Source organism: Gavialis gangeticus, unplaced genomic scaffold (assembly GCF_001723915.1).
Source record: "Gavialis gangeticus isolate Ggan-Ray unplaced genomic scaffold, GavGan_comp1, whole genome shotgun sequence".
NCBI classification, from domain to species: Eukaryota; Metazoa; Chordata; order Crocodylia; family Gavialidae; genus Gavialis; species Gavialis gangeticus.
The window spans coordinates 32,840,811-32,854,481 of record NW_017729031.1 but is presented as its reverse complement, the minus strand read 5'-3'; the positions used below and the strand labels follow the sequence as shown (position 1 = coordinate 32,854,481).

At 40.8% G+C, this 13,671-nt stretch overlaps 1 protein-coding gene across 1 annotated transcript in view; it reads left to right on the top strand.

Annotated features, from left to right (window-relative positions):
• The window catches only part of DIRC2 (disrupted in renal carcinoma 2), a gene marked incomplete at its 5' end in the record, with an annotated part of 117,951 nt that overhangs the window by 21,859 nt on the left and 82,421 nt on the right, over window positions 1–13,671 (top strand). Inside the window, one exon of the mRNA XM_019522807.1 lies at window positions 7,268–7,361. Coding sequence (XP_019378352.1) covers window positions 7,268–7,361 — 94 coding nt within the window. The remainder of the gene's footprint in view (window positions 1–7,267; window positions 7,362–13,671) is intronic.

Below are 13,671 nucleotides of genomic sequence, written 5' to 3'. Positions count from 1 at the left end.
AAAAGTTTCTGGTCAGATGATGGTAGTGATGTAATCAGAAGGAGAGGAACAAATTTCCATAATGGCAGACCCAGTCTGTGCAGTGACATTAGTGAAACCAGATGCCACAGCTTGTTCCAAATGAATTGCCTTTAGTGCTATGAATACTGAACATTGCACTGGCAATTAAGCCAGTTCCAGGTGCTTTACTATTACTGATGAAAGTTACCTCCTCTCTGGCACTATCCTTAGCACTAAAGGCAATTCATTTGGAACAAGCTGTGGCATCTGGTTTCACTAATGTCACTGCACAGACTGGGTCTGCCATTATGGAAATTTGTTCCTCTCCTTCTGATTACATCACTACCATCATCTGACCAGAAACTTTTGCTTATCTTGCTTTCCAAGGTTAGAAAATACAGCATTTACCCAAATCCAAGACAACCACAAACTTTTTTTAAGAAGAACTCCCAGTAATTAGATTCTATACTTGGAAAAGTATAAATGTGCTATCTGCACTGTAGGAGTGGGCCTGGGGTTCCCCTGTGCCTGGATTGGCTGGGAACACACTCCTGGCTGGAGCAGTCCCATGCTCAATTCTAAGATTAGGCTTTATTTTCCCCATGTTAGGGAGAGGGGGATGTAAAATGTTCATCTTTAAATCAGTAATAGAGTAATTAATCTATTCTGACTAGGAGGTCTCATTTTAAAGACTTGGCTCTTGCCCATTATATGGATAGCTGTGGCCCAACTGCCCATGTTCTGTCTAATCTAGGCAACATGCTTAATCATATTCATACAACTTTCCACCAAAACAACACGGGACTTACTAGAGGCCCTAACATTAGGTCTTCACCCTAATTTAGGTTTTTAACTGTAAAAAGTCTTGCTGTCCTGTGGCTTCAGTTTCAAGAACCCTGTCCCCTCCACAGAGAAGCGGTTATGGCATGGGAGCAAAAGAGGTAGGGCACAAGCCACTAAACTTTGACTTTTTTCCCAGAGAGCCATCATTATGATCTCCCAATAAAGCCATCTCTACCTTAAACATAAGTTCCTGCGGGGATGGGGGCCAGGTCTGTGCTGCAGTGGGGCGAGTCATAACTGCATGGTGGGGAGCATTCAGACAGTGCGCAGCCCAGGGGACCCATGGCTTGCCCTAGTGGGGCCCCTGCTGGCACAGCCCATTGGCTATTTAGTCCCCAGTTACTTAGAAGTTGGACAGCCCTGACTTATGGATGGCTCCAGATTGGCCAGCACCATTCTAGCTAGTGGTATTTTGCAGCTGATGCAAAAAGCGGTAGAGTAATGATGAGCCCAAAGCAATTTTTCAGAGAAGTCTGGACTGCACAGCGAGCTGGGCTGTTGCAGGAAATGTGCTTTAATATAGTTAAATACAAGGTCATATTTCTAGGAAAAAGGAATGCAAACTATACCCACAAATTGCAAGACGATCCCAAGTCGGCTGCAACCCTGAAAAAGAATTAGGGGTCATTGCAGACCAGCAGTTTAACACAGCTCTGAGTGAGGTGCTCTGGGCTACTGCGATTCTTGTACTGAAAGTCAAGGTGATTAACCATAGCAGTGCTTTGCAGAAAAGTAACAAACTTACTTTAAGTCTCCAGATCAAAACTGGATGCTTTTCTAGAAGAGATGCCTTGGTCAAAGACAAAGGAATGGACTTGATCCAGGAGACTGAGTGAATTAATACAATTCTTATACAGGAAGTTAGACTAGATGATTAGTCTTTAAAATCAATGAAAACAAAATAGAAAAAATATACAGCAAGATGTTACCTTTTTTTTTTTTTTTTTTTTAGTGCAAGTTTTTGGCACTTTGTTTCATAGATGTTTGGGGCTGAAAAGGTACTTTGCACATCATGGGGTCCAGCCCCTCTGCATGTGGGCAGGAAAGACTGCTGGGATCAGATGACTACAGCAAGATGAGCATCAAGACACCTCTTGAAGATTGCCCGGGTGTGTGACTGTACCACCTCTGGGGGGAGCCTGTTTCAAACCCTCAGCACTCAACTTGTAAAGAAGTTTTTTCTTATGTTGAGGCTGAAGTGGTCTTCAGTCAGTTTGTGCCCATTATTTCTTGTCCTCCCCCAAGCCTTGATGTACTTGTAGGCTGCCACCGAGGCAGGATCAATTCTCAACAATCAATTCTGGTGTGTGCTGTGTGTGAGAGCAACCAGGTAGTACTGTGCCTGAAATAAAGGCACGTTGCCTCAGTAATACAAAGGGCATTCATCTCTGCTTGTTCCAGTTTTAGGGCTAATGCCAGCAGCCCTCATTCAGACAAACCCCCCCACTGGGTCCGGTAGCGTGGCAGAAAATATTCTTCATTCTAAATATCTGCTTCTTGAGATGGAGCTGTCCACTTATCGTAACTAAAAACTGCTACTTTTGTGACTTCCTGAAATAAGATTGTGTTGTTCTCTGTGCTTACTCTGTCAATAGTTCACTAACAGTCTGTGCTGATTTGTGCTGACATCAGCCAATTGTGCCAGCGCACAAAGAAAGATGTTTCCTGTTATAAGACACAATAGAAGTAGAAATTTTCATTTCTTGACATGAATGGGAGCTTTGACTTGAATGAGTGTTCTGGCTGAACAGGGATTTATCCTTCCCTCTCTCCCTCTCTCTCTCTCTCTCTCTCTCTCTCTCTCTCTCTCTCTCTCATTTTCCATAGCTCCCTCCATATTTTCATTGTAACAAGTAACTGAGAAGATAGTGTAAAAGGCAAGAGGAGGCATAGGCAATCCTACATCTGTAAGACTTACAAATCAAACAAATGCTTTGTTTTTTGACCTTTTTTAATTGGAAACAATTTAGAAGATATCAAAATGGGAACTGTTATGTGGGGGTTTTGTTTTTCTTTTCAGTTTTATGGCAAAAGCTACTCTGAACAGTTGATCCTGTTTTTAAAAATTGTTTTCAGCACGTTCCTATACTGAAATGCAGTCTAAGTAGTTTATTACTCTAGCCAAAGCTCTTGGTTATATATGTTACAGGGATCTTTAAAAACCCAGTCTGAGGAGTATTTTTCAAGGCCCACAACTTTGTGCAAGTAGTGTTCAGAGTTTGTTATTATCGTACACAAAAATGAATAGTAAAGTGTTCCCAGATGTGTGTTTCAAGATTATACCCGTTGTGTAATGAAAGCTTTGCAGATTTTAATTTAAGATCAGCTTCTAATTTCACAGCAAAAATATATGCAGGCTGTAGAATGAAAAGCCTGTTCCGAACTGTAGCATACTGTCACTGCAGTTGGGGAGTCTTCCTGAGATTATCGTCTTTAGTTCATTAACTAACGTCAAAAAGAAAAAAGATTAGAGATATGAAGTAAAAAAAAAAAAAAAAACACACAAAAAAAAAAAACCCACCCCAAAACAATGGGGAAGCCTGGTGTATTGTCAGCAATGAAAATATTGTCTACAATTGGCTACTTGCCTGATATTCTCTTACTGATTCCCTTTGGAGCCTCAGTTTTAAACTTGCTGTGTTTATTCTTTAACCAAAGGGAACTTTTAGGTGTACTTGCATATTAAGAGGAAACAGAAGGTCAAAGAAAGACCATTTAAAACGGTAATTCTCATCTGGTGCTGCCAGATGCTTTGAAGGGTGCTGGAGGTATGTAAGGAACTAAGCAGATAAACTAAGTGAGTAAAGGCAGGTTTGGGCCTATCCCTGCGTGAAAGATTCCCACAACCCTCACTGCCTGGTCCTTCTGCAAGGAAGTAAGCCCTGTAATGTATACATTTTAATTTTTTTAATTGGGTGCCACTCAGTTCACAGAAGTTATGGAGGGGTGCCTTCAAATCCAAAGAGACTGAGAACCACTGACCTAAAAGCACCACACTATAGCATACAACTTAGAACCTCAAGATTTAAAGTTTTACAACGTTTTTGGAGCTATCAACTACTTCGTCTTGTAGGGTTTAAGTTGTTGTTTTCCTCTTAAAACTTCCTGGCATGAGAGATTTACAAGTAAAATTTTAAGGAAACTTAAGCCTATTATTAACTCGTGTATGTTTACTAGTGGCAGGTCTTAAGAATGGATCTCCTTTTCAACAGAAAAATCCCAAGTCATGCTTCTATTTCAGAGCAAAGAGTAGAAATAGGACTGATGGAAAGTTTCGGCTGTAGCAACTGTTTTTTGAACGGAAAATTGGATTTTTTTTTGGCTAAATGAAACACTTCATTAAGAAGTCTGAACATTGTGAAAGGTTTAGTTTATCATAAAAATGAATATTCAAAAACCGAACAGTCTTGTGTTCAAAATGCTGATGCAGTCTCATGGATGTAGTTGGTCAATCCTATGTTCTTCTTTGAGGGCTGGGTTTCCCTGCTGGACTACATCTCCCAGTATGCACCATGAGATTCCCATGATGGACGTTCTCCCCTTTCCCGGTGAAGCAACTCCAACTTTTGGGGAGATGGACATCCAACAAGAGATCGCAGTCTCTGCAGAGAAAGGAAGCGTGGGGCACCCATTTGAATGTCCACCGAACAGTTGAACAATTCCATGGAACAACTGGAGAATAACTAATGTGGGATAGTGGTGAAAATGAGCTCTATGTGGATAATCCTTTTCTTTAGTTTTCCCACAAATGAAAGCCATGAGCTAAAGAATGCAGAAGTTGGTCTCGCTTATTTTTAATCCTACTACCACTTCAGAGAAAGGGAAACCAAATTGAATCGCATGTGTTTCATAATATAAACAATCAATAGCAGTGTGTTTGGGATTTTTTTTAAAAATACATTGTGGTGTAGCTACTTTGTGGTTGGCTTATAGGTACTAGAAATATAAACGGGGTACAAATATTTACTGAGAGAGGACATTTAAAGGTCAAGCATAGAAATGCTAGCACTAGCACTGTCAGATACAATAGTAAGTGCCCTTCAGACACTGGCACTGAAAAACCCACTTTCTCTGTGACACGTGGTGGTTAAATGGTCAATCAAATTGGTATCTTTGGCAGCCAGTGGAGGTCCTTGAAATAAACAAAGATTCTGGATTTGTTCAAGCTTTTAACCTTCTCTTGGCAAATGCCCATTGACCATTCAGTAGAAAGTTCCTACTTCAAAAGCCCAGGAAAACGCATGCACTTCTTCTCTTTGGGGCTCAAGCCTTGCTTTTAGAAGTGATGGTTATGAAGCAGGGATGGAGGAAACCTGGAAGAGTACCTTAATCTTACTGCCAGCCTTTGTTTATGGCCACGCAGACATTTGAAATAGCTTCAAAAGGCAAAAGGGGGACTTTTTGATCCAAACTCTGGAGCAGCTGTTACTTTCTAACCATTATGCTCAGACAAACTGGAAACAATACAGCTGTAACAAAACAGCTCCAGGTTTTTAATACTGCTTCATCCAGGGTTAAAGTGGAAGCCATTTTGCTATATTTGTGCCTCTCTCCTGGCCGGTCCACATGGAACTGATGGGATGTTCCCAGTCAGCAGCTTCCCTTTGGAAGTGTTCCCGTATTGAAATGCTCCAAATGTATGCACGTCCGTATGCTTTTTGTGAGATCTTCAAAGAACATCAGGTGTGCAATATGTTTATTTTGGATATTTAAAAATGAATAGATTTCATTTGAAGTGCGTGAGAAGTGTAACTAACAATAGTCATCAAAAATGAACAAGCACCTCTTTTTGTTAGAACTTGAGTTCAAGTTGTAGGTCTCAAGTCGTAGATATGGAATGTATAATATTTTTCTCACTGGCTCTTTTCCTTTGATTTCTTGAGTATGCATTACACTGGCTGCTGTTGTCCCCCTGGCTTGCCTATGAGAGGTGAGGGTGCCATGCCTTGCAGTTGCATGACTGGGTTGTTTGTGTAGTTTTAGGCCAAGTACAGACATTGTATTTTTATCAGTATAAGTGATCGGAAACTGGTCTATACCCATAATACAACAGAAGTTCAGCGCACACACTAGTTTAAAAATGGCAGATCCCGGTCTAAGATTTGCAGCCCGCCATACAACACCAGAGGGTGAACGTGTGTTCTGTTCACTACCAATCTAAACTATGCTGCTATCACAAAACTACCTAATTGGATTGATTGTGCCCTGGGCTCTTTGTATATCTGTACCTAGCCTTAGTAATAGGTTTAGACCAGGGGTGACCAGCCTGTAGTTGGCTTGATGGGCAGTTCTTGATGGCAGATGGGAGGGGAGCAGAAAGCTGAGCAGGAGATCAGGCAGGGGAAAGCGATCAGAATGGTACTCGGGGAGGGTGCAGGGCTTAATCTGTGGCCTACTAACAAGGTGCCTCCTGCCCCAGGTAGACGAGACTTTATATAGGATGGTTTAGATGGGCATGATCCTGCCCAAGCAGAGAAGGGGGTTGGACTAGATGAGCTCCAGAGGTCTCTTTTCAGCCCTTCTCTTCTACAGTTTTGTGGATGTCTGACTTATTTCACGTGTTGACTCGATCAGTGTATGCCATTTTCCTTCTCTGGGCTGGTGATAGACCCATAGTATCAGTACTGAGAAAGCAAACTACTGGTAAATACATTTTCAGCTCTGAAATGAATTCATTTTTGATCTAGCTGCGCATTGCTCCTGACTCCCAGATAGGAAGAGAAAAATACTTTGAGGAATCAGTCGGTTGTAACTTAATTTTTAAAATATGTTCTGTGTATACAGTGTCTGACCATTTGATCTGAACACAGTAAAACTTGGCTTGATGGCAAGAAATGCCACAAAAAAAGGACAATTCTTCCAGTGAAGGAATCTCATTTCTGCAGGATGAAATGTGAATCTGCTTGTAAAAGAATGCAGCAACAACAAAGGAAAGATGGCATGAATGAACAAGCATTCACAATTTCAGTTATTGTTCAGAAAAGAACATGTGAGGTCCACTTCTTCCCCTGGATATTAGTTCAGAGATTTTTTTTTTAATATTCAACCTGTGTTGGAGCATATTGCCAGATATACTCAGCTGAGTATAATAAGGAATCTTAGTATGTATAGCAATAATACTGCATAGTACTTTTCCCATCAGAAGATACTTAGAAATGATGGGCCTAATACTACGAAGTGTTATACCGAGGCACAGTTCTTTGCAGCATTGGAACTCAAATGTAGAAAGCCTGATATTTTATTGTAAAGCTTATTAATAAAGCCTTGTGTTGTGGTAGATCTTATTTATTATGGAAAATATGGCTTACAGAGAGAAACTGTTTTAGGTTGCAGATGCATTATGTATTCAGGCTTCATTTTTGACATTACTCCAGCTTTATTTTTGCAAATTGTAAAATAATGTCTTTTTTTTTTTTTGTCCTAGGTCTGAGAGTAACGGTGTTGTTAACATCCTTCCTCATGGTACTGGGAGCTGGCCTAAGATGCATACCAGTGTCAGACCTAACAATAAGGAAAAGGTAATTAGATGATGGATTTTCGACTCCTTCTAAGTGGCTTTTGTTTTTGTTTTTTTGCTACTGTGATGCAAAGTAATGTACACAAGTCTGTTTTTTAATCAACTTGTGGAATATACAAACACCTATGAGCACTAAAACTAGCTGTAACATGCCTTTTGCTTCTTAAAACTGTTTTATTTTAAAAATAATTCTTTCACATAACATCAGAAGATGACAAAGCACTGTACAGACTTCAGTTAATTGGACCACCCCACACCTCTGCAAAGATTAGTTCTAACCTGTTTCACAAGTGAGGAAATAGGATAAGAAACTTGCCCAAGATCACCCAGTCCATCATGCTACACAGAATTAAAAAAATACAATTTGCATGGAAATGTTAAACAAGTACTTTGCATTTTGCATACTGTTTTTCTGAGATCCTACACTGAGGCAAAGCAATTAATATTAAGTGCCCTCTTTCGTACTGAATAGTATACTGAATACTCTCCTGTGGGTTGAAACGCATGGTTTTTTACACTTGGACAATGTTAGAGCTAAGAACAGAGCCTACTACCTGAAAGAAGTCTCACAAATTCTCACTGCTCAGCTGTACATATCTTGAGATTAACTTGCCCTCCTGGCACATTCAAGACAAAAGTCCTGTTTTATGGGCATGGCAGATGATGGGAGCTCAGACCACTTGTTGTTCAGCCATCTTTATTTGTCTGTTTCTTTTATGCTCTTACCGAGAGATGGCAGCATGGTAACATATAGTTACATTTCCCTCCTTTATCTTCAAAAACGTATAGTAGCGGGGGCTCTTGAATGAGTGTGTGTGTGTAGCATGTTATTACTAAGATGACAAAGTTCCTTAGAAGAGTCTTATTTTAGTCTGGGAGTGTCTTTTTGCTTTTAGAAGATAAATGGTCCACTTCATCCTATGTCTGTCTTTGCTTTTAATAATAGAAACGGGACAATTGGCCTGTTCCAGGACTGAATGCAATTCTTCTTTCATTCAACATATCCCATTCCTAGCCTTACTTCTGAATTCATCAGCCAGCCACATGCTATTACACACTGCTTCCATTGCTGCAAGATTTGCCTCTCTATGGGGATGGATTAAATGAAGGATGAACATGAAAAATGTTTGGGGGAGGAGAGAATGGAGGCTGTCACTTTTTTTTTTTTTTAATATATATATTTTTAAATGCATAGTGTATATTGGAGAATAAAAATTTTAAGCACCACAAATAGAGCATGGCACAAAGAGGGAGAGGAGGGTGGTTCAGGGGACTGACTGCATGGTAAGGTATCTTGGTTGTCAGTTCAAATCCAGTCAGGTCACTTATTCCTGCTTTTGTGTGTGTGTGTGTGTAACGTGCTGGTGGCTTTTTTGCTTCAACTTCCAGATGACTAGTGAGTACATTTCAAAACCCATAATCGCTCCGGGGACTAATAACTACCCTTTTTGCCACTTTCTACAGTTAATTGAAGGACTTCAGTTGTTTGTGGAAACTGAATCAGCAGTGGTCCTCCCAATTCAGGGCAAAGTGTGTTGTCAGGACAGGCAGGGGGAAGGTGTCGTCAATAATGACCATACTGTTCCTATTGTGGAGATGCAACAAAGTAGTCTCCAACACTACCTCTTGCCAGCTCTAAAAATGTACTTTAAAAAAAAAGGGGGCCATAAATGGGTAATTGTAACAGAATGGCATACTACACCGCCTTCCATCTATGACCCCTTAACAGAGTCACGCTACTCAAGGTTTACAGAGCCTCGGACAAAACGCCAGGGACGACACATTCTTAAACCAGAGCATTTGGCTATGGTCTGAATTTATCAACCAGTCTGGATAATCTTCAGTTTCACTGTTTATGAAAGGGACACTGGTTTTAGCCACGTTGGTCTAAAAGCATAGGCAGACAATCTTGGGGTAGAGGCGGTATCTTTTATTAGACCAACTAAATAGCAATCTTTTTTAAAAAGGACTCTTATACCCAGAGGAACCCTACTATCTTTTCCCTTCCCTGTGCAATATGAAGTTTCATTTGTACCAGAGAGAACTTTTTACAGTCTTTGAATTCTCCTGTGCCTGAGGAAGGGCATTTGGGCCTGAAAACTTGCAAAGAAAGACATTGTTTTGCTACTAATTTAGTTGGTTTAATAAAAGATATTGCCTCTACCCCAAGATTTTTGACTGACTGTTTGTTTACTGAATACACTTTTCCACCATAACCGCAGTGAAGGGGAATGGAGGAATAAAAATTAACCACCAGTAGGCATATATCCCAAGACCAACCTCTTTCAATGAAGATCACAGTGGGGCAGTTGGATGTTGATGTCTGTATCTAATGCACCAGAGAACTTCTTGGGTATCATGGTGATATCTGCTTCCAAATAGGTAGCTTAAGTAGCATTTGCATGGAGAAGGTTACTTATTTCATTTATTCATGCTGTGAAATATAAATCATGTCAAGTTGAAATTGATAAAATTGCTAGGTATTTTTGCCTACTCTGTAAAAACAGAGACTTTTTCAAGAATCGCTGCTTCACCTGAGGAAATAGCTTGATCTTTTAGATTTCCCATTAAAAATGTGTGGAGGATTAATTACATCTAACTGCATTAAAAGATTTTTATTTTCTTTTTATTGCTTTTTATTAATGTTACATACCACATCATCTTATGTCAGGCAACCTGCAAGGTTTTGAGGCACAACATTAAAAAAATGTAAAGATCAATTTACTTGAAGTCTGGGATTAAACAAATTTGCAATCCTTGAGGTAAGCATTACTGCTGTATGTGTTCTTTAATTTCCCAACAATTGGGAGAGCTCTAAACTATGCGGATTATGTATATATGTATTTAGATAAAGATGCTGTTCTGAAATTTCATAAACCCATTAAGACAAACAGGTTACACTTTGGAAATACTTGAGTGCTTACCCTACATCAGGAACAAGTTAACTGACATTTTTAAATGCTTCTGAATATTCTATAACAATGTTACAGTCCAAGAAATAATCTCTAGCACTACATGTAATGGTTACAGTATGAGAGTTGTCATCATTATGATGGATAGAATTGGAATGTGTATGAAGTTTGTCGTGCTCAACTCTTTCCCTTCCTGGTAGCCATCCACACCTCAAACCTGTGATTTTTAAAATCAATAGGAAGTTTGTTCAAGTGCATTGACTATGAATGCAATCACCAAAACTCGGGAAATTGCCAGGTGACGTTCCATGTACATGAGCTCCTATGTCTTGCCACACAAGCAGCCTTGTATCCAGACATGCTGTCAGGCTCCACCGCAAACTCCATCTTGGCTCAAACCTACTGCCATCCGCAGAGCGCACACTTGGTTCCTTACAGCCATGCTGAACCTTAAACTCAACCTTGGCTGGTTTGGTGTATGCCCTGCTTTCACTTGTATCCTAGTTACGTCTCTAGCATGACTCATACCTGATAAATGATATCAGGTTTAATTTTCAGGAAATAAATTTCTACATTTGAGACCATTCTGTTCCAAAGGCAGCTGTTCCCTCTAATGAACCTCTTGTACTTGACCAGACTGGTTGTAGCACAGTGTATTAGCAGAATTATAAAACGAGCATGGCTTGAAATGCTCTGAAATGAGGAGGTGCCAGGCACTTGATAGATTTGAAGAGCCAGGGTACAAAGTGTAAATGGGGTGTCCCCATGGGCCAGATGAGGGTCAGAGGGCCGATTTGTGAACTAGATTGGACCCACAAATTGGCCCCAAATACTGGAGCCAGCACACGGGGCTGATCCACTGCAGGCACCTTGTGCAGTATGTGCCTTAGTCCGGCCCTGTGTACTGCGTGCAGCATGTGTCGCCCCAGCCCAGCCCCACACTGGTTCTGGTATGGGGCCAGCCCATGGACCCAACCCAGATGGGCCCTGGAGCCAATGCACACAGCCAGTCCAGAAAGGTGTAGCATGCATTATATGCTCCATGCTGACCCTATGCACTGCAGCTTGTGCACCAGACCAGCTCTGCACAATATATGCAGTGCACGGGGTCACTCTGAGACCCACGGACTGAATAATACGGCTCCACAAGCTATATTTTTGTCATTCCTGAGTTAGGAATTAGTGGTCTTCCCTGTCTGTCCCATCTCGTTAATACCTGGGCGTGTAAAATTGAGTTTATGCTGTATTTGAAGGATGGAAAATTCCTTCTTCTATTTTATCTTGGTTCAGACCTTATGCATCTCAGCTGTCTCAAAATTGCTGTTGTAAGTGTCAGGAATGGTATGGTGGATTTGTAAAAATATGGCTTAAAACTTATCTTTAAAGGCTGTGAAAGCCTCCACACCTATTTACAGGTTTGACTTTGTTCTCTTTTAAGCTTCTCAGTTCATCTTTAAATAGAAAACATTTTTTAATTGATGAAAAGGTAGCATTTTCTCTGTCCAAAGGACCCCAATGTTTGTACTATAATTTTTTTCTTAAACAGATGTAAAGATATTTTGGAAAAATGGGAAAACTGTTTTGATTCATTCTTCTTATCACTTCTGAAACAAAGTGCCTTAGTCTAGAAACATAAGGGTTTGTCTGCACAAGAATTTTTTTACCAGCTATCATTTTACCTACGTAGCATAGACATACTTTGGAGAGGAGACACCAAAAAAGTAAAGTGTGTTAATAATTTATTATTAGACAGTATTCAGTTCACTGATATTTGTAGCCTTTAAATAAAGCATGCATAAAATACTGTAGAAAAAGCAAGTTTGTTTAAACCTCGTGAAGAAGCTTTGGTGCTGAGCTGTAATTTTAAAGTAGAGCTGGAAGGGAAAGTTGTTAAAATACACTGAAGCAATACAAGGAAAAAGATCATGCCCACCCCTTCACTCCCTCAGCTACAAAGGAAAGCAACCCCTCTTCCCCCTGCTTGATGCCAGTCTGACTATAGTGTAAAATTCTTTCCTGATCCCAGATGCAGCAATTGGTCTGACCCTGAGTGGAGGAGCCAAGGCCCTCTAATCAGAAATCTCCAGGTTGTTTTTAGTCTCAGCAGAAGCATCAATAGACCCCAGGTGAAATGTCTAGCTTTAGCAGCAACCAACACATGCAATGCTTGTTGAGGAGGGTTGACTGCCTCAAAAGCTAAAGCAATAGGAAGGACAAACTTTTCTTCACATCCATGTATGGCAACTAACAAAAAAAAAACAAAAACAAACAAACAAACAAAAAAACCTAAATGCTCAGCTCTGTGCTGTAATTTAAGGACCAAAAACAACTCTAACACATCACAAACCTGAGTGGAGAGCCAGAATCCCCTCTTTCAGTCATTCATCTCTTCCAGAAATATATTTCAAACCCTTTAATCTTCTCTAGTAATTAAGCTGGTTGTGGAGCTCTGATTAATTCTCCTGCCACTGAGCATGCCAGCATCCATTAACTCTGGGCTGCAGAGCTGTCCTCATGATCTAGCAGCAATCCATGGGTGAGGGGGCTCCTGAGCTTCTGAATATACCATATTTTCTCACATATAACACACGCTTAAATATAACACACACCTTGTTTTGGGAAGGCCGAATGAAGAGAAACAAATTTCCTTGAATATGAATATGTAACATGTAAAAAACCTTACAAAATGCACACTGGCTTTGCATATCCTTCACATCCTTTATTTCAGTATTGTAGCATGTAGCCAGCAGTGAAACTGTTGCTACAAGGGAGCTGCAGTGGGTAGGGGAACCTATTGTTGCATCATTAACCCCCTAGCTGCTGCTACTCTCTGGGCACATCTACATGTGCACATTTACTGCTTGGCCTTTTAGGGTACTGCACAGTAACTGAAAATTACTGCACAGTATGGGCATGCGTTTACATGTGCGTACCCGTACTGCACAGTAACTATGGTGACTTATGCTCAGTTGGGTGTAAATTTACTACCTGCATCATGCAGGTATTGAATTTATGCCCGATTAGTTATCGTGCAGTAACACACATGCAGACACCTTACTGCGCGGTAACACTGTGTGTATGGACTGACTTGGGACTAACCAGAATCCCAAGTCAGTCCACACACAGTGTTATTGAGCTTTAATGGCTGCACGTGTAGACACTGGCCTAAAAACAGCTTACTGTGCAGTAAATGCATGTGTAGATGTGCCCACTGAGCAGCAGGCTCTGCCTGACAGCAGCAGGAGTAGCTCTGTAAATGAAAGGGCAGGGGGTTGGGGTGGGGGAGGCTCAGAGATAAAGCAGCGTGCTCTGGTGTCCAGGGCAGAGTGGGAGGGAGGGGAGTGCTGGGAGCATGGGTATGGGGAATTTTGGGGTGGCTATAACGTGCCCCCCCCCCCC